The sequence below is a fragment of the Pollicipes pollicipes genome, unplaced genomic scaffold, assembly GCF_011947565.3.
Source record: "Pollicipes pollicipes isolate AB1234 unplaced genomic scaffold, Ppol_2.1 Scaffold_5724;HRSCAF=6776_pilon_pilon_pilon, whole genome shotgun sequence".
NCBI lineage: Eukaryota > Metazoa > Arthropoda > Thecostraca > Pollicipedomorpha > Pollicipedidae > Pollicipes > Pollicipes pollicipes.
Genome location: NW_023596746.1, coordinates 42232044 through 42259580, shown reverse-complemented (window position 1 = coordinate 42259580; position 27537 = coordinate 42232044). Strand labels below are relative to the sequence as shown.

Genomic DNA, 27537 nt, shown 5'->3' with positions numbered 1-27537 from the left:
AGAAGAGAGAGCGCGCGTACGTGCCGTACTAGCGGCCTTTTGACGCATGGAATGCGCATTCTGTTTCACAATAGGAGCCTCCTGATATAAAGAGCGTGTCTGGTGGGCATAACAGGGGCCACCCAACCAGCAAAGATACCGTACCACAAAATTACGGGCCTTCTGATCATGAACATGGGCTGCTAAATCCATGAATGGAATCTGTTTATCCAGAAAACGGGCCTCTTGATGAAGAAGGGGGTTTCTGAGTCTGATTAAGTACCTGCTAGCTTAGTTATAGGGACCTCCTTGATCCGAATACTGGTGACGTACGCGGAGTCACAACACCTTCAGTTTGAGCAAAAGGATTGCCCATGATTTGGAGGGGTCAAAAACAAAATATCCCCGCCTGGCAGGCAGTGGAAGGGTAACTGCCCCCTCTGCCCCCTCCTGCCGTGCCGAACCTAGGGCACACCGGCATCAAGGACAATATGCGACAAGGCTGAACATGCATCACTGTCACCAGTCCTCACCTGTCCGGCCATCCGGCGATCGACGAGATAGGAACGCTGGACTTGCAAGAACGGCGAGTAGCACTCGCCGAGTATTTGAAAACCACCGAAGACGGCCGTGCTCTTTTATTGTGGTAACATCTAGCGCGGATGGCCGTGCCCTAGCGTTGCACGCTCCACGACGGAGATTTCCTCTCCAGCGTGTTTTTCCTTCGATCTCCTGACCGGCGTGTTTTCATTTGACCGCAGTGTCATGACCCGTTCGCTCCCGCGCCTGACGGAGCGGCCCGTGGTGGGCCGCCGCGATTGGGCCAGCCAGGGTCACGAGGGTGTATATGGGCTGTGACGTCACACGAACGGACGCCGGGCGGGCGCTGCGCGAGCCACCGGGAGTCTGGACTGGGGAAGAGAGTTGGTGGGACCTGATCCGCTTTGAGTTATGTTCGTGAAGGTAATTTAGGTCTAATTTCCAACGGGCTATGTGGAGTTGGGGCGACTGAGTTGGGTGGAACAGTACATTGACCAGCAGGTTGGGATAAACAGTTAGTATCCGCACAATAAACCATCCCTATGCTCTGATTCCAACAGTAACTCGCAGAGGTTGTGACCACGGTATTCATTGGGTTTAGCTTTTGGGGAAGTGCGCTGTCACGGGCAGCAGCAAGATTTTTACAGCAAGAGGTTTTATGGTTTGCATTTTAGAATCTCTGCATGTAAGTTAAGAAAGGTCGCAGCAGCGTTGGTAAGAGCGGATCTGAAATGTAGTAAATATGACCCTGGCATCGGGATTCATACCATTGCATTAAAGCGTCAGAAACGCATATGTCGGCCCAAAACGCAATAGGCATTGGGAGGGCAGTTACTGGAGGCTGAACATATGTTGGCCTCGATTTGGAAAGCGGGCGGATGTTGATTACAGGTCAACGCCTTGGATGGCGTGTCACGGCTGTTGTGTGCCGCTGGGTTGGGCGCCTCACCAGATTGTCCGCCAGAAGACGAGATACGACAGCTGTGCACGCTATGCAAGCAACTGACTGATTTGAATGAACGCTTCGCCCACTTGTGCGATGGCCTGGTTCCAGGTACACGGGTATGAACGACGCAGAAACGTAGCCAGCAACCATTATTTGCATCCCGACAATGTTTTAGTGAAAGCTTTGGTGATTCAACCACATGTTCGTGGCAGAATTTGATGCTGCACCGGCCTGGCCGTGAGAAGATGTGCGCGGGTCTCAACTTTTGTACGTCACGAGCGTAGATGATTCAGTGTTTTTATTGGTTTATGGCATAGGCGTAGGAACGTTTCAAAAAGTGGGGGGGGGGGGCAAGCTCAGGGTGCACTTGCGAACTTTTTCTGGAAGGCGAGGCCGATGACCTGGGAGGGGGGGGGGGGGGGTAGGGATGAAGGTTGTTATCGCTCTTTATTCAAATGCCATGGCTGCTAGGCTAGATATGCATCTAGAGCTGTTTTTCACTGGTGCACAATCTTGCCTATTCGACTTATCTGTCATTTGGCAGATAAGGCTATCCAGCTTTCTTAGATTATTCGTTCATTTTAGTATTGTCTTTCCTGGGAGGTGAAATATCACGAGCGGGTAGACATTTTGGATCATTGAGGAAGCATCTGCCTCCACAGCGTAGATGCCAAAATACGGCCTGGGTATAGGCTGGTGAAAATTTTGAAAGTGGATCGATGGCTCACAGTGCGACGGATTTTTCATGCGTCTTTATTTCGTTGGCTGCTTTTTCAAGAGATAAGCCTTGTCGCAGCATTTTAGGCGGAAATAAATTCGTAGCTTGAAATTGCTGGAAGCAATGTGGCAAAAGCCATAAAACTGGAGAATCTCTTTTAAAAATCAAGGCACATAATAAGGCCCATCTGTCATATGTTTCTTTTTTGGGTCCTGCTCCTGTCCGCTGTCGGTGGCCAATGCCCGGCCTGGGTGTCTCCCGCATGACCGACTACGAACTGATCGTACGGCCGCTTTGTTGCATATTTTTGGATCAGCGTTACTACTACATGGCGTTTGAAACATGTGTTGGACACCTGCAGCATCACCTTTTTCCGAATCATCTTCCCTCACAGCACACCATCGCAGAACAATAGCCTCCGGGAAGCTGTCTGCCTTAGGAATTAATTGGCCCAACGGACAATCCATTGCCCATCGTGTAACATATACGACTCGATCTGCTTTTGCGTGTAGGCAGGGGCGTAGCCAGAGCCTTGCCAAGGGAGAACACAAGGTTGACAAAGCCCATCTTATGGTGACCCCCCCCCCCCCCCGCCCCAAGATCCCCGGATATAGTTTACTTGTTAACAAGTAACACGATTTTCTTCGTTTTATTGTTATTTTTGCCTTGTAACCATAACAGAAACCAGGAGTTACAGTGAGCTCAGTTCTGTTTGCATTTGTAGGCCAATAACCTGCATAAATCAGGCGTTGAGTGACTGCATGGAATAAATCACCTGGCGCTCTCAATTTACAATGGTTAGTTGACTCTTTCTAAACCGATATAATTGAGATGCTATGTCAACATTTCTTATCTAAGTACTGCAGACATTGAGGACATTGCGAAGGTAGATTATAGATCAATACGTTTGATCCAAATTTGAAGATGAAAATTTGGTTGCAGATCGAGTGGTCAACAATGTGTATTAACATGGCCAAGACATGCTTATCTGACATTGTTCACTATTCAATCAGAATCGATTAGTGATACAATTCATGTAACTTTTTTAACACGCGCGAGCCCGGAACCTAATATTTAGCCATGGCCCACCAGTGGATGAAATTGATGACGCTTCCGAAATGATTACGTTTAAACACTTCAATCGACCAGTGATGCAAGTTATGTGACGTCATTTTGAGCATGCGTACTCGAAAATCTTAGGAACACAAGCCTCGACCCCAGGCGTTGCAGTCTCCGCAGGGTGTGCAGCGTCGGCCTAGCAGCTAATACTAATTTGTGGCCAACGGGTGGACGAAAATGACGACGCTTCTGATAAAGTATTCTTGAAAGCTTCATGACATGAGATATTACATTTAGAATGCAGTCTGAGCGCATATTTCACGTGTGCAATTTTTTGACTGATGAAAATAACGGATTGGCCCTTAAAGCACCGCGAAGGGGGCTGGCATCTGAAAGTTGAGCTGGAGGAGTGAATGTAAGTCTATAGTTTTCGTGTTTTTGCAGCTATCTGTCAATCCAGAAGTACGGATTAACATAGCGCCCGCCATCTGGTGGCACTTGCAGTAGGCCGAAACTTTTCGGTTTTACGGATGTTGCGACCCAGACCATCCTTGTTGTTCCCCTCGAGGTTGCAGGCGGGCATGTTCGAGCGTTTTTATGTAATTTGTTTCAATAATACGGTCTGAAAAAATGAACGTTCTCAAGCAAACATCGCATAACCTTGCTCGTTTTTTAAGCTTACTTCGACCCACGTTATTCAACAATAATGAGGACACCCCTTTACCCAATAATAATGAGACCCCTAATTTCCTTCCGGGCAAGGGGCCTCCTGAGTACAAGACCAGGGGTACCTTACCGTTTCCGGTCAAGGGCTGAAGGGTCACTCCGTTCTATCGCGAAGTGTCCTTCTGGCTATCATTCTGGTGGCACGGGGCGGGGGATCTCCTGGCCGATCCGGAGGCTATGAGAAGGATATATCATATTCACATTGTTCCCCTCCCTGACACGGGAGAACCTCTGACCCGCGCAGTTGGCCCCGGATCAGCATGGGAACCCTCAATGACGCAACAACATCCATGATCACCGCAGGTAGTCCGATAGCTGCCACATAGACTCCAGTTCTGTATTTTCCTGTGTTTTTCAGAGATATTGAGTGCTCCCTGTTTGTAGATTGTAGATGAAATGGGGTTCCTAATTTGTAAAAACACGGCCAACCCATGTTCGTCTTAAAATGTTCAAGATCCTGTCGGAACTGATAACTAATAAGAAAACTACATAATGTGCTCTTGAACATGCGCGCTCGCAAGTCATAGCAATAACAGCCTCGAAGCCCAGCGTTGCAGTGTCCGGGCTTGAGGCGGCGGTCTTGTGGCTGTAACACTAAATGATGGCCGATGAGCAAATGAAAAAGATGACACATTTTAAGGGAGATGGCTGGTGAATTAGATAAATCGGCATGCATGTTAAATGTGGTGCAAAATAAAGCCGAATGCAACCTTAATCTGAGAGGTGTGTGGGGGGGGGGGGGGGAGAGTTAACATTGCTGCCCCACCTTGAAAAGTGGGGCCCATGGCCCCTCCGGCCTCCTGTTCCTACGCCCATGGGTTATGGTGTAGCTTAAAAACAACGATAGCACGAATGAGATATCTGCGGCATATGGGTACGAAGAGAGTGGGAAGGACCGCCAGCGAGTACTGCGGGTACTATAAGTCAAAGCCGTAACGGAGCCGTAACTAAGCCGTCTTCTAAGCCGGAGCCGTAACTAAGCCGTCAAAGCCGTGACTATATCTCTATTCTCCTGGTTTTTCCTGTTGCTCGCTAATGGACTAAGCAATTTACCATTTTTCGTGTCATTTGCCGGAGAGAAAGTCTGTGCCGAAGTCTTCGTATTTGGCTTGCGTTGGATCGCAATAATAAAGTCTTTGGTAAACATTATCATGACAAATATAGGAGCCGCCCAAAGCACTGCGCTGCAGTGATTTTCATATAGGGACGTAGAGGTAGTAAATCTTTCAAAATTTTGCCGCGCCGCCAAGTTTCTTAATATGCCCTACAGCCAATCCACCTAACCACACACACAAGTTGCTGCCTTACTCTGGTCACTTGATTTTTCAGCCGAGTCTGCCCATTTAAAAGATGTCAGACTCAACATTTAAGTATAATCAACACATAACCCGGCGGCACTGGGTACCAATCCCAGGGCGTTCGCATTGTTGAAAGTTGAGTTCTCCGTTCTCCCCAACTGAGATTCGCTACAAACATGAAGAACTACGCATAGTGTGAGAACGTAGCAGTGGCGCAGGCGGGGGGCCCCGTTCCTTAGGGCCTGAGGGGCCCACGAAACCGACAGTTAAGAGCCTGATTTGAGGGCCAGAAGGCCCGAAAGGCTGGCTGGAAGGTACATTAAGGAATTCTGCCCGCAGCGCCGTGATTTCAAATGTCAGAGGGCTTCTTGTACCGATTAGGACACCCTTTGACAATTCGGGCCCCTATTCCGCCCCGAAACCACCAACACCGAGCGGCTCGTGAGCGGCTCGTGAGCGGCTCGTGAGCGGCTCGTGAACGGCTCGTGAGCGGCTCGTGAGCGGCTCGTGAACGGCTCGTGAGCGCGGCTCGTGAGCGGCTTGTGAGCGGCTCCGTGTCAGGTTCTGAGCGCAAGGAGCCCATTTCCGGAGCAGGCACGAGGCCGGTGCCCGCGCATATTGGTAGCCCACAGAGTTCATCGAACACTGCCAAAAAAGAACAACAGATGCCATGTTTGCGACCATTAGATCGTGCATCTATGTAATTGGTTAATTACTAATATCAATCACTGATATCACCGGACCAAGTGCATGGCGTGACTTAGTGACACGGGACAAAAACTGACAATCTTTGTCAATTAACGAAACACAGGGTGCTATCTTTAAACGCCGTGAGGGCATGGCGACTGGGGCTATATCAGTGATGAAACAGCCGGCATGTTCAGTGATAGTGTTGGTGTTACCTAGATTTAAGCGATACCTTAATTTTGCACAGCACGCCATTTAGACTTTCAGATGTCCAATGTAAACACCGAGCAAGCTAGTAATGACACTCGCTCCGACCCCCTTTCTCGGCATTTTGGGAGACACCTTAAGTGTATTGGAGTTGCGCTTAGTCATCGCACATTGACCTGGCAAACGTGACAAACTCGTTTGAAAGGCGTCATGTACTTGTCAAGCTGTGATGACACTTGCCGCCGCTGCCGCGTGTTTTTGTGCGGCAGTTCTGGTCAGTGACCGCCTAGTGATAGTGCAGCAACCATTTTCTGTCATGCATTTACGGTCGAAAACGACAGTCCGTCTTACTAAATGCTGCTTACAAGAGCAAGTATAATGCCACGCATGTGGCCAAACGTGGTATTATACTCCGTCACATGAATGGTACTATGTACATGCCATGCGATGTTCATTGTTGGCGATTGTCATGCGTGAAGTGTCTCATATGTTTGGCAATCGAGCTGCAGTGGTTTTGAATTTTAACTTGGTGCCTTTGAGCGCTGCGAAGAAAGAGTTAACTCTAGATCTAAGTACGTCCTTAGAGATGTCGACAGGGTTTAGGCTATGGAGACCGTTGCTATTGGAGTTTACCACGCACTGATTTGCTATACTATTACATATGTATATATATATATATATATATATATATATATATATATATGCATATACTGATACTATTACTACACATTAATGCTTGCACTAACGTGGAATTGAAAACAAGAAATACTAAAAAAAAAGCTCTGAGCGAAACTAACGCCTGCCCTCTGCTGCTTATAATGAACCCGACCTGGAGAGCAGACACTACAGCTGTAATTATCTTTTAGGCAGTAACATACATTATGAAGTCGTATGATTGGGAGTTTAAAGATGGTTAAGCTGAATACTGTTATTGAATTGTTATGAGCTGATGTTTAATAGCTTTAAGATTGGTTCAAATTTCATTGGATATATTTATCTACACTTACCAATAGTTCAAGGACAAGTTTTATCTCTGACTTGGTTTCCGGCATGGATATGGTTTATAGACAAGCAAAGTTAAAAACGATGCCTTGACAATGTTGGAAACACAAATGTGACAACAAATCATTCGCTTTTAAAACATATTTGCTCATACATGTGCGTGAAAAATGCACAACATTAACTGTGAACGGCAGGTCAATTGTGTCTCTCCAGTCGAACTGCTTGCGTAACTTTGAGTCGCGAATAAAGAGGGGAAAGCGTGAAGAAATTCACAATCCATACCTGGCTATATTGGTCACGTTATAAGCAACACGTCCAGGAATGGCTTCGTGCATGTGCATATTCATCCCAACACAGTAAAGCCACTCCCGTCCAACACTCGAATCAGCTTGCCTCAACTTCTCAACTCAACTCAACTCAACGTCGACACGCACACAAGACTCGGATGGCATAGTCAACACCACGTCGTTTGGCATGAGCTGAGTTGTGTAATCCCGTGTTTTACAACCGAACGTCCCTGACAACGTTGTCGCGCCACAAGCGCCATCACATATCACGACACCGCCTACCACAACAGCATCACCGAACGCTCAGTCGTGCTTCGCCGTCTTGTTCGTCTTCGAGAACATCATCATGACGCAGTGGCGCAGGCTCTCCTGCAGCTTGAGGCCGACACACTGGTCCCAGAGCGTGGGCGAGTACTGCTGGGGACACTCGATATGCGGATCTTGCACGCGCCTCCAGATGTCCTCGAGGTCCTCAGTCGGGATCTGGTGGGCGCCGATCAGCAGCCGGAACAGGCACGTCTTCGAGCTGGGCACGTGGTAGGTGAACATCTCGGGCGCGCGTTTGCGCCGAACGCCCGCCAGCTGCGCGCCGATGCCGGTGATGGTGACGTCCTCAATGAAGAGGTACGGCCGCTCCATCACCCGCTTGTAGATGCCGCGCGTGGCGTCGGAGGAGATAAGGTAGATGGGGCCTCCCGTGTACTTGGGGTACTTGGGCTTGTCCCACACCTCTGGGCTGGTGTAGTAGCGCGACTCGAGGTTGCGGTCCGGCTTCGGGTCGTACACTACGTTGCCGTATACCACGCGCCGCTCGTTCTGGTGGTGCTCAATGAACGTCACGAGGTTGTCAACGCTGACGAAAAGGTCATCGTCTACCTTGAGCACGAACTGCGCGCGCCTGCAGTACGTGTCGAACCACTCGAGTGTGGCCAGCGACTTGAGCGTCAGGTTGTTGTAGTGGTCTACGAAGCTGGCCTGGATGATGTCGCCGAACGTGTCGCTCTCGCGCTGGATCGCCGCCTGCACCGCCGAATCGTTGGTGCGCGCCAACAAGAAGCCCAGCACCACGTCCTCGCGCTCGATGGCCGGCTTGGCCCAGGTTTTGCGCAGAACTTGGCGGATCTCAGCGTTGCCCGGGGCGCTCTGCACCATCATCATCACTTTGACGCCGGCGCCGTGGTGCGGGCACAATGTGTCGCTGGCGATCCTGAAGCCCGGCTCGTAGTAGTCACGGGTCATTAGCGGGCCGTTGCCCGTCGAGTTGCTGCCGGCTGGGTCTGCAGACAGCAAAGATAGCTTTAGCGTGGATCGCTCAGAAGTGCTGTGGTTAGGTCAGCGGTCGAGCTTGGGGTCCTGTGGTGGCTGTGGTGTCTCTCGAATGCCTGGCTGGTTTCCCTGCCCCGAAAACAAGTTTGGACCCATCCAAGCTCCCGCAGAACAGAACCCAAACATGAAAAAGCATAGGCGTTGTAGAAGAACCAGGATGTGATCGGGCCTTCTCACACACTCGATGATGATCTTTGTTTTGAGTGAGCCAATGATTTAAGATAATAAGTAAACCCTTAGCGACAGCTTGTAGAGCTCAAAATAAATACTCAAGTGGTTGAAAAACAACATAACATTGGTTCAGGCAGATCCCGTCGTCCAATGCAGGCTGACTCCTATTTCAACGGCTTGCTGATTAACACGCGCTCGGGTGGGGTCAAATTGACCTCTGAAGGTTTTCCAAAATGGTTTCCGAACAGCGCGGCGTATCCGCACCAAATTCTGCACAGCTGTAGACAGCTGAATAGCGGATCGTCTGGTACCAAAAATTTACATGTACCTTGCAAGGTCGCTGATCTATAGCAGGTCAGTCAGGCCATGATCTCAGAGAAGGTAATTTGTGTGGAATCGTTTAATCTGATCCAACAATGGAGTGTTAGACGAAGCCATACGTATCTGAGACACTTTCTTAAGCAATGCAACAATTCAATGAACAAATAACATTGACTTAAGATCAGTTATGAAGGTCAGGCCAAGGTCAAAATAAACCTGCTTTATTACTCTAGAGCTTGCTGTGTGGGGCAGTTTATGGTGCTCATTTCAAATTTATTGGTAACGGAAACCGCATTATACACCTTCCATAGACTTTTTAAAGGTCAGAACAGGTCACTGACAAAAATAACACATGTCAACTTTGTTTTTTAGGAACATTCTGCCAGCCGTAATCTATGCCCCTTTTCCAAATACAAAACTCAAAGTGGTCTTGTATGATTTTGGTCACCACGACTTTCAAAAGGTCGAACGAGGTCACTGACCACTGACCACTCACAGCAAGTGACCTTTTGCAACAGTTATTTATGTTTCAGGAGCCCTTTGGAAACTAACCTGTAATTTGACCTATGACCTTATTTGACCCGAAGGTAATGACCAAAGAACCTCTAATTTTCACCTCAGTGACTTCACGTACAGGTCAACGCATCCTGTGAATTTGGTGTTTCTAGCTTTCTTAGCTCCTGAAATCTCAGGCGGGGGTCAAATTGACCCCCCACCCAAGCCAAGGGTATCCAACCAGCCACCCGGGCGGGTGTTAAAAAACCCGCTAGTTGTGCTGACAGGAAATAGAACATACAGCGGGCTTCGACAGCCGCATTTGCGCCTAATGCTAAAACAAATGCTGGAGCATATTTCTTGTCAAGCAAAGCCTTTTTTAGATGTTCTTTGCCTTCCACGAATACACAGGCATGTGGAAGCCACAATGCATGTAGTATTGTGACTTCTAACAGCCGCAAAGTACGTCATTGCTTGCAAAGTATCGCAGTCAAAACACAGACATATTAATCGAGGAGGGACAGCGGGACCTAAAACAACAAAGCAGTCTCAGCTCAAATACATTTTTATCCTAGAGCCAAAATGGATTCAACACTGACGGAAATGAAAACTGACAATATAAATAGAAGAGTTCAACGGTGCAGAGCAGCAGGAATTCCGCCACCAGCTGCTCGACATCTGCGTGTGACAGGGCTCCATTACCCGCCACCTGCTCAGGGGCGGGATGTCAGAGGTCGACGAGCAGCCACCATCTGTTTGGAGGCCGCCGAACCCCGCACGGCGCGACGAGGCGTTGCCCGGAGATACACAGCTCGGGACCAGCACACACAACACGGCTCCGGTCCGGCCGAGGACACGCCTGGAGCACGGTCTCGGCGGGCTCCATCGCTGGACAGGCAGACCGAGCTAGAGGCGCCTGAGGCTGGGGAGGGGGAGGGGCGCTCGCCCCTCACCTGTGACCCGCAGCCTGACGTGCAGCCGCTCCCAGGGATGAGACGACAGCTGACACTCGTAGATGCCCGTGTCGTTCGTGTTCACGTTGCGGATGTATAGTGTCCACATCTGAGGGATGGGGCGGCCCAGGTCAGGCAAGTGTCACCGGCGTGCGCTCCCAGGCGATGCCTCTGGAGGAACCAGCGATTACTTCGGGACGGCGAAGTTCGACAAGCCGACATGCCAATCAAATGGAAATCGGATAATCACACGATCCAAAATGGCTGTCGTCCAGGCGCGGTGCGCACACATTACCACCGAGCACACACCGAGCCATTCCGTCCAATGATGGGTCTGCGGGTCGTGTTCAGGGGTCATTGACCGCAGACAAACCTCCGTGTGGCGGAAAAATTGTGCTGACACCCGCTTGTCTTGTGTAAAGGCCCGGTCCTGGACGGTTAGAAGACGTCGTGAAGGTTGATACACCCAGGCTACCTGCAAAGGCATGCATCGTTAGCATTCATATTATGCGGCTACAACAAATACTGGTCTTCTGATCAGAGCGGAGTAGGACAATGTCAGAAACTCTAAAAAAGGTCGTGTTACTAGTACGAAACTCCTGGGAAAGTGAATTAGCTGGCATCTCATAGGACCATATTTAAGGTTGATTCACGAGTAGCGTGCTGTTGACAAGGCCTGTATAGGCAATCATTAATCTCCTTTGGGAACATTTTATCTCACAACGGTAGACGCTTTATAATGACGAATGATCCTTGATGGAAACCATTTGTTTTTTCTGAAAATAAACATGAACGGTGGTGATTAATTCCACCACGGCTCAGATATGAGAATAATACCCAATGTTTCATGTTTCAATGGCAGTTTTGAAGTGCGTCCAATTGACCAAAACTTCCATTCCTCCTTGCAGTCCTCCCCCATGGCAATCCAAGCATGTCTTGCGACCGAACCTAGCCGAACCCATCTTAAAATGGCCAGAGCATTTATGTTTACGAGAGGTTACAGTAAGTGAAGTAAGTTAAGTGATAGGTTACGTTAAGCTAAGTAATAAATGAACAATAGCAATAGGGCCTTGGTACCTACCCTGCTCAACTGGTTACCGCAGCCTGAGGAAAGTCTTTGATGACGGAAACAAAGCAATTAAGTGCAATGCAACGAACAAACAATTTTCAATGGTGTTATTTATACAAACATCATTTGCTACCTTTAAAGGGACTGTCCCACCTTTGAGGCATACTTAAAACCATGCTCTGGTGAGAATTCAGGACCATTTACGTCTCGTGATAGCACTGGGTAGAGCCACCGCAGCACCAGCAATATATAATAACGATATAGATTTTCATGATTTTCGAGTCTGAGTTACGCCGTCAACGCCCTTTAACAGCAGTACACTTCTTCCTTTCATGGAAACCCCAGGGTGTATCCCGAGTCCTTGACAAATGCTGTTGTCACGACCGCCGTCGTCAAAACAACCGCGTCGTCAAGACGACAGCAGAATCTGCTGAGGGCTGTTGTCAGCTGTTACAGGTTAGAGGCGCCACGTTAATGCTGTTTCAACCCGTACTTTACGGGCTTGCGACTCAAGATGGCACCTCTACCGGTATGAGTGGCAAATGCTTCAAATACCACTTGCACAAATTGTAAAATTGTACATGCAGTTGCATTTTAAGTGCAAATGCTTGTTCGTGGTTGACACAGCGAGTGGTAAGGATCAGTCACCAAGAAGCGCATTGACTTTAAGTTTGAGCCAGTGTATCACTAAACACCATGTGGTACTCAGTTTCCCAAAGCCCAAGTGCGCTCCGAAAAGAGCCAATGTGATAAACGCCATACGGAAGAAGCCAAAGCCGTCGTATGGCGTTTCGCTGAATCGCGGGATAATAGTCTCATGTTTACATATCTTTTTCTCCAAAAAGAAAGTTCTAAGCTTTCGTTGCATTAATTACACAAGCATTTTGACAAATTGGTGTGTTGCTCACATTTTAGAAACTACAATTCGGAAAAAGCAACGCAGATGCAACGTTTTACTTTCGTAGTTGTGAGCAGCGTGGCCAATAAGACTTCTCCCGTAGGAGCGGCTACTTCAAATTGATATTACGAGATATCCAAAAGCCTTTCGAGAAAATCGGTATTCAAATCGAACGCGTATCAGGCACAAAGAAAAAAATGTGGCAAACCCCCTCTAATGCTATGGATGGGTGATATCCCTCACGAGCATGAACCTAACAAAACCAATTGCGTGAAAGATTGAAAGCACTTAAGCACTTTGTAAAAACGTATTAATGCAGAAAAAGGTGTTGAATTTCATCAATAATGCATTCGCAACAGCCGGGTTCCTAGTACCGGACCGTGAGTGCATTTGTGCATGTTTGACGATCAGAGTTATGGACTACCGAAATTATCGGTGCCCTGTCATTGGCCCATCATTCCACCACAACAGTCCGCCCGTCGAACAGAGCCGGTTGGCAGCTTCCACGATAGCCGTAAAACATGCTGATCTGGCAGCCAGCGGTCAACGCTCGGAACATCCTGATCACGCTCCCACCGGGGACGGAGCCAGCTGGAGTCCTTCCGACGCAGCGGGTACTGCCGACGGTCCCTTCGGCCCGGCAGAGCACGGCATGGACCAGCGGACACGACCCACTGCGATTGCTGGACGGCAAACGTCGGCGGAAGTGCTGTTTATCTATGGGTGAAGTCGCCTGTGCAATAAAGGCAGTCTCGTGTCAGAGCGGAGCCCTGCATTACGTCTCATTTTGTTACATGATGATTATTTTAGCATCTCTGTTTGCCGAACGCAGCAGGTATTTAAGCAAAGACCACCTCCGCTCTGGGAGTTGTCAGCTCAGCAGCTTATCTGCGCATCCGCTGATGGATTGAATAGCGGCACCGCTGAGGGCAGGATCCGTCACCGGTTCAATCGATGAAGCCGGCGCGTCCGGAGCGATGACAGGATTCGCCCGATCCGCCCGTGGCGCCAGGCACCACGGGGCTAGGCAGCCAGACTCGGCGGGTGATCGGAATCCACTGCTGTCAGCGGAGTAATTATCTCATCTGACTCGACTCCGGTCCCGACACGCCCGCCGCCACCGCCGTCCTCACCTCACCAAACCCGGCAGCGGGCGCCAACTCCGCGGCGGCCTTCGGAACAAAAGGCCGCAAACGGCGCACAATCTGGCCATTACCCCGGCCGTTCTCAGCGAACGCCGTCTGACGCTCGGGCCCGCCCGTGATGGGCTAATCACAGTCGAGCGGCGGCGTCGGCCCGCTCCCAGGCGCGGCCCGATCGGGCGCTGCCGCGGCGAGCGTCGACCGCGGCTGGCGACCCGCTGACCCCGCCCGACCGGTCGGGCGGCCGGGTCCGCCTCGGGCCCGGCCGACGCTCCCGGCCCGGCCCGGTCCCTACCCCCACGATCGCTCGCGACGCGGCACTGGCGGCCGGCCCATGCGCGGCTAACGGTGTGTCGTAACGGTGGCAACGTGCCGCAGGAGCCGTGTGCCGCACTCCGGCCACAGCGCGCTGACCGGCGACACAGCACGCGCACGCTACAGAGACCCAGCGCCGCCCACGCACCGCTGACGACCCCGTGGCAGCTTCGCGTCCGCTTGCAACAACTAAAAAGAGATAGACCGAAAGTCATCCTTTTAGTTACACGGTAATGGTTAGTTACTTGCAACGTGGAACCCACAGAGTGTCTGCTAAGTGTAACGAAAGTCTCGTCCCTGGCGTTACATCGAAAGTCGAACGTACAGGCCCAACCAAGAGAAAGGGTTGCCCATCCTCCGTTGAATGCACCTTACACCGATTTTTTTCGTTTTAACCACATATTGTTCCCGACAGTAAATGGGTTATTGCATGATGCGTTTTTCAATGACCTTTAAAAGGGAGTGTTCTACCTTTGAATGGGGTTTTGAACTGAAGTAGCCACCTTGAAGATCATTCGGTGCAGTTCGCGGTCTTAAGAACTAAGCTCCTCTAGTTGCTAGGCAACACGCTCGTGAAGATGTGCTCACTACTTCGTGCCGACTGTTTCCAGACCACTCAGGCATCCATCACCCCATAATAACATCATTCAAATTATGCCATTCCATTGGTCATGCGACGATCAAGGCCAAGACAAATATAATTGTCGAGTTCTTCATATATGGCGTTTGTGACCACGATTTCAAGATAAAACGGCTGCCAACTCGTTCTCAATCAATGTTGTGTAAGGTGCAATGACGCAATGGAACCACGACGTATTGAGAGGCATGTGTACTACATGAGGTATCGTGCCATCATATCCAATGCTCGCTTCAATATCTTGAAATGTGGGGCATTACCTTTAACCAAATCCTGGACGCTCCATTGACCGAATGAAGAAAACATTCCAAAATTGACAATATGTCAATTTTGTGTATATTTTATTTGTGTATTTTGTTGTGTATCTGTAGGAGATAAGAGATATATCTGGAATCAGTATTTTCACGAAGCCTGGAAAACTTCAGGCACTGCTCATGGTCCCTTTCCGTAAAAAGAAACAGATGTAGCGCAGGGATGGAGCAGGGGTGAGATGCAGGGATGTTTTTCTAACATTTCGAGAGAACCCCTTGCCGAAATGCATGCTTTATGTCCAAGATAGCCGCCCACATCATGTCATACAACTTCAACATCTACAACCGGCCGGGGTGATGCATCTTAATGCGTCATCTCCCGGACATATTGATATTTCATTCAGACCATCTGGCGCTTGGACGAAATAATTGACGTTCCAGACTCATCTGTCTTCTACGGCGCCCACTGGGCGAACACCGTTCCGAACGATTCCTCTCAGGGGGTAGGCCGCTGACGTGTCTGGCCATTAAAAACAGCCGCCGGTGCTGCGGCTATAATACATTCTGGTGTCTGACACGGGTAACGACCACAAGCGGCGGATCAGCATATGTAAATGCACAGCACTGATATTTTTCTCTTACACAACGCGCGATCAATAAATAGCACACTTGTTCATGTAGAGCGGATAATGTAGTTGTCTGCGTGCAGTCTTCACCCGCGCCCGGCCAGGGGTCTGAGACGCCCGCGCACGGCCAGGGGTCTGAGACGCCCGCGCCCGGCCAGGGGTATGAGACGCCCGCGCCCGGCCAGGGGTATGAGACGCCCGCGCCCGGCCAGGAGTCTGAGACGCCCGTGCCCGGCCAGGGGTATGAGACGCCCGTGCCCGGCCAGGGGTATGAGACGCCCGTGCCCGGCCAGGGGTCTGAGACACCCGCGCCCGGCCAGGGGTCTGAGACGCCCGCGCCCGGCCAGGGGTCTGAGACACCCGCGCCCGGCCAGGGGTCTGAGACGCCCGCGCTCGGCCAGGGGCCTGAGACGCCCGCGCCCGGCCAGGGGTCTGAGACGCCCGCGCCCGGCCAGGGGTCTGAGACGCCCGTGCCCGGCCAGGGGTATGAGACGCCCGCGCCCGGCCAGGGGTCTGAGACACCCGTGCCCGGCCAGGGGTATGAGACACCCGCGCCCGGCCAGGGGTCTGAGACGCCCGCGCCCGGCCAGGGGTCTGAAGCGCCCGCGCACGGCCAGGGGCCTGAGACGCCCGCGCCCGGCCAGGGGTCTGAGACACCCGCGCCCGGCCAGGGGTCTGAGACGCCCGTGCCCGGCCAGGGGTCTGAGACGCCCGCGCCCGGCCAGGGGTCTGAGACACCCGTGCCCGGCCAGGGGTATGAGACACCCGCGCCCGGCCAGGGGTCTGAGACGCCCGCGCCCGGCCAGGGGTCTGAAGCGCCCGCGCACGGTCAGGGGTCTGAAACGCCCGCGCCCGGCCAGGGGTCTGAGACGCCCGTGCCCGGCCAGGGGTCTGAGACGCCCGTGCCCGGCCAGGGGTATGAGACGCCCGTGCCCGGCCAGGGGTCTGAAACGCCCGTGCCCGGCCAGGGGTCTGAGACGCCCGCGCCCGGCCAGGGGTCTGAGACGCCCGTGCCCGGCCAGGGGTCTGAGACGGCCAGGGGTCTGAGACGCCCGTGCCCGGCCAGGGGTCCGAGACGCCCGTGCCCGGCCAGGGGTCTGAGACGCCCGTGCCCGGCCAGGGGTCTGAGACGCCCGCGCCCGGCCAGGGGTCTGAGACGCCCGCGCACGGCCAGGGGTATGAGACACCCGCGCACGGCCGGGGGAAAAAGGACTTCCCCTCCCGGGATCAACAACAACATCGCGTAACTTTAGTCTTCAACACACATAATCCCTTCGACGCTTGTAACACACTGCGAGCAGCTACGTCGGCACAAATTATGCGTCATCATTTTCACAAACACGATAAGGAGGTGGTTACACACGTCGCACTCGATCATCTAGCCTTTCCGTTACTGGCAACCTAGATCGCTGATCTTTTGATCAGCTGATATGACCTTGCATGTTTGTGAGCTCATTATGCATTAGATTGGTATCACAACATATTTTCAGTGCAGCATTCACGTTCTGCACAAACATTACCCAATAAAGCTGCCCATTTTAAGCTAAGCATGTGCTCTGCAAAAGATAGCCCTTGAGGTAGGTCGTGGATTGGGCAAGGGCATGCAATCTGTGGCCATGTGATGGTTGGGAGTAATTAAGAACTCTTTACTTCCTAAACAAACAGCGAAGCTGCACAAACATGCGTGCAAATTTGCATAAATTACAAAAATCACCATAACTCACCAAACTCAAGGCAATGACCGCGCGTTATCCGAAAAATCTGAAACATACAAATTGTAGATACTATCATTGTTTATCACTAGAACAAGCTTCAACAATGGCAAATGGCCCACTAAAACGTCATCCGTGGTCAAAGTTTTTTAGAGGTCTGCCTCTGAGATGACCTAGCTCACGGGTCTTGACAGACCAAAACTTCAAATTTGCACAGAGGATGTCTATCCGATAGATGACTAGGGACTGAAAATTTCGTATCGCTACAAGCGTTTGTTTTTTTACCTGTGCTCGAAAAAACCGTAAGGGGAAGTCAGTTTGCCCCCCCCCCCTCCCTCCCTCCGGCTGGGCGCGGCTTAATACAGCGCTCGTCTAATGCCTGACACATGGCTGATCTGGACTTTCTCGGAACCATCCACCCGCTGAAGCTCAGCAGGTCTCGGCTTATTGATGTCAGAGATGATCCTGTAGATTTTCTTCTGCAGGGTTAGATGCATGGGTAAAACTCACCGCGCCTTTGGCACTACCTTCGTGGATATCAGGGTACATTAATTCAATACACTGCACAGCAGGCTGGGGTCTCAGCTCAATGTGTTGCTGGCATGTCGTTCCGAGTCATTCGATATTTGCTGTACTGACAGTCAGCATGTACTGACAGTCATGCAGTCCATTCATGCCAGTCTGCTGGGATATGCAGTCCTCTCAGGCCGGTCTGCTGTGATATGCAGTCCGCTCAGGCCAGTCTGCTGGGATATGCAGTCCATTCAGGCCGGTCTGCTGGGACATGCAGTCCATTCAGGCCGGTCTGCTGGGATATGCAGTCCGTTCAGGCCGGTCCGCTGGGTTGGCAGCAGCCGAGCTAAGTCTCGACTGATGGCCCGTGGACGGCCCGCGGGATCCAAGTGAGCGTCTGTCAGGTGGAACGTAAGCTGCGGCGAAAGTCATACAGCACCCGCAGGCCTTCAGCAGGCGTCACATGGTAGCTTCCTTCAGGAGACCCGGACCCACGACCATACGGCAGCTTTCTCTCTCTGTGTCTTCCTTCAGGAGACCCGGACCCACGACCATACGGCAGCTTTCACTCTCTGTGTCTTCCTTCAGGAGACCCAGACCCACGACCATACGGCAGCTTTCACTCTCTGTCTTTCTTCAGGAGACCCAGACCCTACATCGCAGCTTTCCTCGGTCCTCTCTTCGTCTCTTCCGTCCTCTTGCTCTTATTGTCCTCTTGCTTCCACTTCCTTCTCTTTCTCTCCTCTCTCTCTCTCTCTCTCTCTCTCTCTCTCTCTCTCTCTCTCTCTCTCTCTCTCTCTCTCTCTCTCTCTCTCTCTCTCTCTCTCTCTCTCTCTCTCTCTCTCTCTCTCTCTCTCTCTCTCTCTCTCTCTCTCTCTCTCTCTCTCTCTCTCTCTCTCTCTCTCTCTCTCTCTCTCTCTCTCTCTCTCTCTCTCTCTCTCTCTCTCTCTCTCTCTCTCTCTCTCTCTCTCTCTCTCTCTCTCTCTCTCTCTCTCTCTCTCTCTCTCTCTCTCTCTCTCTCTCTCTCTCTCTCTCTCTCTCTCTCTCTCTCTCTCTCTCTCTCTCTCTCTCTCTCTCTCCGAAATAAAAAGACCGACAAGAGCTCTGAGATATAGGTTACCTCCTGATCCTGATATATTTGCTCACTTCAAGTACGCCTGATGTGGTGCACAAAGTTGCTCATAAAACCATCTATCCATTTTTTGTTATTGTTTTGATCAATATATGATGAACCACCGTCTCACCTCCACAAAAAGAGGCATGAACTATTGAGATTCGCCTTATTCAGTTAAGATTGAACACATCCGGCCCAGTCGCGGCTCTGAGCTGGCCATGTAGGCACCATCCGGCTCTGAACTGGCCATGTAGGCACCATCCGGTTTTGAACTGGCCATGTTACGGCTCCGAACTGGTCATGTAGGCACCATCACGCTGTAGTGGAGGCCTGAATCGCCATCCGATTCCACTGCATGGTAGCTGTGCTGAACAGCTTCAATCGGAGTCCTCTGATTTATTGCGTCGTATGTTTGACGCACGTGACAATAAGTAGATCAGGTTAAAGGGATTTTCTCACTTGAAAATATTGAATCACGCATCAGATATGATGAAGCAATCTCACTTATCCCTATGGTTATACTAATAAGTGGAACAGACTGCTTTAGGCAGCACAAGTTCTCTGCTTAGTAAACATGTTTCTCATTACGCCATTGTTTGATTACGTCATCGCAGCTTGCACAGCATTGATTGAGAGTTAACTGGCGCCGTTTTATTTGGAAATTGTGCTCATGAACGCCAGATATGAACGGCTCCGCAATTATATTTTCCTTTGCCTTGGTTGTCGCATGGCTAATGGAATGGCATGATTTTAATGACGTGATCAGATCGCCAAAGATGCCTGTGTGACCTTGAAATAGCCTTCCCGAAACAGTTTGCACATCTTAGCTGGCGTATAGCTCAGAAACGAGAGCGGTTTAAGCCCGTGAAGAGCAGGGCTATGATCTGCGCCGAATGACTTTAAAGATGGTTATTTCAGGTTAAAACCCCACACAAATGTTGGAACACTCCCTTTCACAGCCGAACTTCGTTGAAACGTAGCAGAAGGAACGCTTATTCCTGAAACACTGAGCGACAAGTATAAATCTATGGGCAACAATGCAGTTGTTTAAGTGCATTCTGATTTAAATAATGATATGCTGGCTAGAACAGAAGCAGGTCATGAAAGCAAACCATGCTTCATGCTAATGATTATCATGTAATTGCCGTAAAATGAGAAAGTAAGTGGATAAAGCACGCAATACATACGCACTTGTCCATTTCAGCGCAAACATAAAGGTTTATCAGCATAACAAAAATTCCACCACAAACAACGGTGGAAAAGCAGATATTGATTTACAGGTAAACATAATAAATTTTGATGTGATACAAATATGATTCTATGAAAGCAATTAACAGAAAGGCCAACAGAAACGCATGATCTTTTGCTGTCACAAAAAGGTGCACTTTAAAGCTGGTGACTGCTGCCCTATGCGCTGTTATGCCTGTACGTCCATCCTATGCTCCTCGGGCGCTGTGTGCGCCACGCGAGAACCCGCGTTCACAGTTATTTAATGGCCAATCCCGCATGCTATGTCTCTTTCCTCTCTCATCAAACGTTAGAGGGCAAGTGCCACAAGATGTTGCAAAAATTTTCCTCCGTGTGTATTTTTCTCCCAACTACCTAAACAAATTTGACTTCCAAATGCCTGGACACGCTGGCGTCTTCGAGGCAGAAAAATAACTTAAATAGAAACTCAACAGCAGCTCAAGACAACACAGACCTCAAACTATTTAAATTAATAAACATCTGTAATATTTGTTCAGGACTAAATAGCGAAACGTCGTCTTATTTGTGAATTGGGCGTTGTTCACCAAGTGAGGTGCGTTTTGGTTTAGAAATGAATTATTGATTGCTTGTGTACTACTTAGTTCGTAGCGTCACTACTTGGCGATGCGCGGCGGCCTGCGGCTTTCAAAATTCCTGGCTGAGGTCAGGTCGGTGGAAATATACGTGAGCGGCACGCATGACACGCGAGGGCCCGCTGAGGTAGTGGAACCCAACTCTCGATTTGGGCCACGACCGTGGCAGCGGCCAGACGACTGTCACGCTTGCACTGTCCACGTAAAGAGCTGTCCCGCTTCAAAGGGAATGTTTCACGTTTGAAGATATTGAAGCAAGCATCAGGCATGATGAAACAAGCTCACTTGTAACTATTGACATATTTTTCAGTGGAAAGGCTGCTCTAGGCAGCACAAATCTCGGTTCAGTGAATATGCTTTTCAACGCGTCATAGTTTGATTACGACATCGCACCTTGCACAACCTTGACTGATAGCCAACTGGCAGACGCTTTATCTGGAAATCGTGCTCACGAACGCCAGATATGAACGCCTTAGTAATTTCTATTTTTGCCTTGATCGCCGCCCGGCTTATGTAATAACGGGATTTGAATGTTGTTACAGCGTCACGAATGCGAGGGCGTCTCCGAAATACTCTCCTCAATATACCTTTCCGTATCTTCGTGGGCGTGTAGCTCAGAAGTTAGAGGAGCTTAGGTCTTAAGAAAGGCAGGACTGCAAACAACGCCGAAAGGCCTTCAAGATGTTCATTTCAGTTCAAAACCCTATATCAATGTGGAACAATGGCAACGAAGTCCATACGACAAATCAAACTAGAGGTGTGAAACAAAGACGGCCCGTCGCTTGTCATGAGAAGTAGGCAATGGTGTCCGACCTTTTAAGTTATCAACATCTTTCAAAAACACTTGAATATAACTTTTTGCCACAATACAATAACGTTAATGTCAGAGATGTGAAACAAAGACAGACGCGTTGCTTGTCATAAGAAAAAGGCAATGATATCAGAGTTTTAAAGTTATTAAGCAATTTACAAAAAAACTTGAATATAACCTCCAGCCAGAATACAATTAAGTTAATGTCGACACCTCCCCCTCTTCCCCTAATTACGCTACAATAACAGTTCATCAAAATCCATTGTGCTGTTCCACGGTTATAGGAACATTGAGGGAAACACTGTGACTTTGGATGATTCTTTAAATCCAGCTTTGAATAGCACTAAGCTGCATTCCTTGGAATCACCTTGAATGTGGCGGCCAGCTTCCACCGAGTCACGGCGACGGAGCCAGCGGGGTCAATGACAATTCAGGACACAAGTGGCGTTATCACCTTGTACTGACACGTGAGGAATCCTACTAATTGGAACTCCCGGTGGCATTCCACTGCGAACGATGTAAAATTGCTGGGGGATACCATGTGGTTGTTTTCCCAACATACCGGCCCCCACATGAGCACTTGATGGGTGAATAACCACCAGAAAATGGGTTGGCATATGTTTATACTGTGCTGACAGCGCACTAACTTGGGAAACTATGCACCTTTTATTTGTAGCGAAACATCCTTACACCGCTCTACGTTCATAATACTCGATTCCTAACGGTTAGAAAAATGGCCTTTTCTTTACGTACGTTTCCCGCCTGCCAAACTAGGTAGGTCGTATATCGTCCAATAATGCAACGCAGGTTGCATGCTGGCACACATGACTGCTTCTGCCGTTCGTGATGCAACTTTATTGTCGTTTCGCACCATAACAAGACATCCGTGCAGTGAGGGGCACTGTCCGGCCCTTCCCTTCACTGTCCCTATCCCGGTCCTTCCCGACAGTCGCGTGCTGCTAGCTACGAGCGGCTAGACGCATCGTACGCCTTCGCCGGGACCTACCCGCTTGGTGTGCGGCTGGTGCACGCGGCATGGCAGCACCGCGTTCTCTCCGGCCTCCACCTCCAGTAGGGTGTTGTTGTTGGAAATGAAGCTGGTGTTGGCGGCTGGCGGGCTCTCCTCATCCCGAAGCAGGGGCTCGCACTTCTCGGCTGCGGCAGGGGACGGGTCGGGGTCACGCGCAACACTCCGGCGCCGCATGCCGGCACTGTCACACGCTGCCGACGATACAGGAGGCACGCGGCTCTGGGCAGGGTCGCGCCGACATTGGCGCCGGTCAGTCGTGCGCGACGGCCTACATACAGCGGGGCTGTCGCCGATTCACGAGTCCATACGTCTGCTTGATGTACACGTGATGAGAGCGGCATCAGGGTAGATGCACACTGTTTGAGTCAGATCATGCCATGACCTGTTGAAGGAAACGTTAACGGTGGAGGACGAATAGTTTCGAGACTTGACAATAGTTCATGGGTTGGCGTGAGTAAATGCAATTGCATAATGTTGTGCACAATGGTGGGTGAAACTGTGCTATTGTGAGTGGAAATGTGAAACTCTGCATTGTTACATGCTTCCAACTGGAGGACAGAATAAAACAATGCTGCGACAGACCCAGGACAGTGGTTTTGGGATGGCCCATTCAAAATGCCGGAACGTTAAGCTGCGTGATTGACGATGCAGATTATCAGTGACACAGTATCCGATGATGATCCATCCGTACACGCCCTCCTCGTAAAGCACGCCAAACAGTCCGTCTCGGCGCCAGCCTCCTCTCTTTGGAGAGCTCTGCTTCTGCAAGCACCAGAGACTCCTCGCAGGTGCCTGGCACTGGCCCGTGTCCATCCTGACGCCCTCGTGAAATGTCCTTGTGAACATCCTGACACAAGCGCCGTGATAGGGTGGACATATGCTAGCAACGACCCCCTTAGTGCTTCCAAACGAGAAATGTTTGAGGAACGGGATACAGACACACATGTGCGATGTTACGGGATCTCGTAGTCGCCGCCTTAGTTTTGCAACCCAATGTCATCGATGAACTGTCAATTCAGGTCAAATGTAAACTTTTCGCAAAAATTAACATTGCATGGACAACAACGGTTTTTCAAATTCTGGTGAACAACGGTTCAATTCATGGTGAACATCGGTTTTTCAAATTCTGACATTGAAAACGAGACACGACATATGACAAGACACTTTGAAGGCAAACCAAGGCAAGACATCCAACCGACCGTCAAACTTGGATTAATGCGAAATTAAAATGACATCTGCCCACAAACAGGACGAAAAAGCTTTAAGCGGGAAATTATCTCTCAACATTGTTAAAGGCAAAACCGGACCACAGACATAGACATTGTCATTTAACTATTGGCAATAAGAAAATATCAAACTTTCTTATGAGAAACAAGCCCAGACAAACCGAACAAACTAAAATGCAATCAATGCAGCAATATCAATTCCAATGCAACATCGGAAGGCTGCAATTGCCGTCCTCTCTCTCTCAAACTGCGTCCTATACACTTACACTGGTGTGACCACAACGACACTCTCACGACGCCTGACAATGCACTTACGTGACGGGGCACCTCTGGACCACATGCGACAAGAACACGACATGACATTGACACAACTGACAGACAGGCACTGACATTTTACGGACGTGCAGTGACAGAACACGCCCTCAATGTGGAATGCATATTCATTAACGAACTCTCTCCGGCCTTGAACAGACAGACAAATTCTTGCAGAACTCTTGAACTACTAGGTGGTGGGCGGTGAGCACTTCTGATGTGATTGTGACGATAGTGTTCCCATTGTGTCTTTGTGATGTTCCCATATGAGTGCTTCTTACATGTATGAAAATGAAAATAGCAATTCGCTCTTACTTCAATTAGTTATGCTTCATTTATGTTCTCCGTGCCAAAAGCTGTCTTCCAACAGTAGGGCACAATTTGTCATCCTTTAAAACGCAAAACTTATTTCTTGTGCAATTTAGTCTTCTGCGAAGATGAGATAAGATCTCGAAACGTTAGTATGGAAGGAGTGATGAATATATGAGTAATTTTGTGCGAACCATCTTTAATCTAAGCGATGACGCAATGTCAAAGACCCGGAAACTAGAACGATGCATCAAAAAGCTCGTCAATGCTGAGTCAGCAGTTATCTTTAATCAAACATGTAGCAAACAAAGAATTCTGCCAAAATATTCCAACATATATATATATATATATATATATATATATATATATATAACGCATGTATATATGGTTGCTTAATTTGTATATCTCCTAGCCACTTTCGAAATGCCTAAAAGAATAAACAGAATAAAATGAAATATTCCAGAATATCTGGAAAGAACATTTAGAAAAACCGTGCAACATTGTGTATATTCTTGGAAAAAACATCCGAGATTTCCATTCCTCTCTTTTGAGCGGCGTCCAAGGCTACCTAACGTCTGCTGCTGCATCTCAAGCTTTGCGGCATGTCATGTGCTCAAAGGGTATTTGTTATTATGAGAAGCTGCATTTCAACACATACAATCCTTGCTTGTGTCTGATATTGTTGTGGATGATTTAAATTGATTATGACAAGTTGGATGGTGCGTATTTTGGTGTGAGCAATAAGAACTCAATAAAATAGAGCCGTTGTCCAGCATTCTCACACGGAGTAATCACCAGCAGCCTTAGTTCCTTGACGTCATATTCCCTTTGGGTTTTAGATAAACGAAACGTGTGATACTAGCTTCCCTATCTGCGGCATTGATGAGTGACGCGCCGTAGCGGCGCATTGGTGTGCGAGGTGTTGCGAGCGGGTGTCGCTTGATATTGATAATGTGTGTGCCTTTCTTATGTAAACTGATATGTGATTGCGTATATATATATATATATATATATATATATATATATATATATATATATATATATATATATGGTATTCATTATTTCTGTGATATACGCACGAAAGACAGGGCCTTTCCTTTCAGGGTAACATTAGGCAGCTAACAGCCCAGCTGCGGACATAGCAGGTCTGCAGCATACCTGTATCGTGACAAGTTATTGATTTTGTTCTTCTGAATTTGTAGTGTTATTAACATTGAAGAACAGCAAATTTGTTATGGAATATGAAGAACAGCCTGAGCAGATAACCAGCAATGTCCATAGACTTAATTTTATTCATTTACATTAAGAACAGCACACATTGCTCGACCTGAAAAGGTGGGGAGTGTGGGCATCAACTGCTGTGAAGAACTCCTGGTAAGAATCTGGTTCTTGCTGGTTCCTGAACATAACTTTAGAATGGATCTTGGTTCTTGCTGGAATTGAATCCCCATCTAAGTCTGAGCTGGATCACAGTTCTTGCTGGATCACCATGCATATTCTAGGCTGGGTCTTGGTTCTTGCTGGATCCCTCAACATAATGGCAGGCTGGATCTTGGTTCTTGCTGGGTCCCTATGTCCAATCCAAGTTGGATCTTGGTTCTTGCTGGTTCTTTCAGTTTCATATCAGGCAGGATCATGGTTCGTGCTGGACCTTTCTTCTTCATGTCGAGCTGGATCCTGGCTCTTGTTGAATCTTTTGGCTTATTGTCAAGCTGGATACTGGTTCTTGCTGGATCTTTCGACTTATTGTCAATCTGGATCCTGATTCCTGCTGGATCTTTCGACTTATTGCCAGACTGGTTCCTGGGTTCTTCCTGGTTCCGGAACCAGGAACCAGGAACCAGTTACCAGAAATAAATCTTGGGAACCAGGCACAAGTCTGCCTACAACATGTGTGAAATATCTAGTAAAATATTTATATAAAATGTATGTAATATTTCCCTGATTTTAGAATGTCTTGCTAACGCATACACCCGTGCAACGTTTTTTGCTCCGGTACACAAGGCGCCCTCCGAGCTGTCTGTGACAAATACGTCAGTAAAAGGAGAACAAAACGGCAGCAGTAGAAAAAGGTATGTTTGCCGCCGCGTATCATATTTTTATAATATTCGGGAGAGTGCCGTTTTTTCCGTTGCTGTACTTTTTTGCAGACCGTGGCGTTCTCTTTCTAAAACATTGACCTATGGTCTGGGAATAAGGAAAATGCCCCATTGGCGACAAGTGCCGCACAACCCGAAAGTGCTCACGCTTACGTTCGCGACAACCATTCAGCAGCGAACTCTTACTAACAGCGAATCACCTTCCGCGGATTGCATCATACGTGCCGCATCATCGCCCCTACAAATGTATCAGCGGCCATACTGTTTTGACCATAAGCCGAAAACAGCCTATACTATGACGACAATCCTATGACGTTTCTGTAACGACATCAGTGCCAAGGTGACTTTGAAGTAGCCTTCCAATAAACCTTTTCGTTTTTTGCGGGCGTATAACTCAGGAATCAGAGGGTTTTGGGTCTTGGGCATGGCCGTGAACTGCATCAAAAGGTCATGAAGATGGCTATTTCAGTTCAAAACCCCATGCACAGGTCGGACATTCCCTTTAAGCACACTTTATTAACACAGTTACACACTTGTAACATTACACATTTTATAATATGCCCGATACCGGATACCCGATACCCGATATGACGTAGATCGCAGTCCATGATAACTTCACTTTGCGCGTCATTCCGCTAGCAGTTTGGCAGCCCACCCATTCAATTACGTCGCCCTCTGCGCTTATCCCGGTGGTTAGAATGGTGATCAACGCGGTAAGAAGCCCAGCTGCAGCGAAGGCCCGGATCGTCGGCGTTACCTGAGACTAGCGCCGGCACCAGCGCTGGCACCAGCAGCAGCAACAGCGGCGGCAGCAGCAGCTGGCGCGACGTACACCAGCGGTCCCGCCCGTCCATGGCCAAGCCGGCACGGAACTGGGACGGCGCGGCCGGCTGAGTTTCACCGTGCGACGAGCAGCC

At 49.4% G+C, this 27537-nt stretch overlaps 1 protein-coding gene across 1 annotated transcript; it reads right to left on the bottom strand.

The window, feature by feature from the left end:
- Window positions 1-7426: 7426 nt before the first annotated feature.
- On the bottom strand, window positions 7427-27509 carry LOC119103974 (beta-1,3-galactosyltransferase 5). The gene is made up of 5 exons (XM_037227685.1): window positions 27378-27509; window positions 22651-22799; window positions 11089-11190; window positions 10716-10824; window positions 7427-8726 (listed from the first exon to the last, which is right to left on the bottom strand). Exons 1-5 carry the CDS (start codon window positions 27472-27474, stop codon window positions 7753-7755), a joined length of 1431 nt encoding a protein of 476 aa, XP_037083580.1. The 5' UTR covers window positions 27475-27509; the 3' UTR covers window positions 7427-7752.
- Between the last annotated feature and the right edge of the window lie 28 nt (window positions 27510-27537).

Excerpts from the sequence above, each read along its gene's own strand:
- LOC119103974 (XM_037227685.1), bottom strand. The coding sequence starts at position 27,474 with ATGGACGGGCGGGACCGCTGGTGTACGTCGCGCCAGCTGCTGCTGCCG. Across the intron at positions 11,191-22,650 it reads ACCAGCCGCACACCAAGCGG|GTAGCCTGGGTGTATCAACC; the intron begins GTAGGTCCCGGC and ends ATGCCTTTGCAG. Across the intron at positions 8,727-10,715 it reads CGTCAGGCTGCGGGTCACAG|ACCCAGCCGGCAGCAACTCG; the intron begins GTGAGGGGCGAG and ends TGCTGTCTGCAG.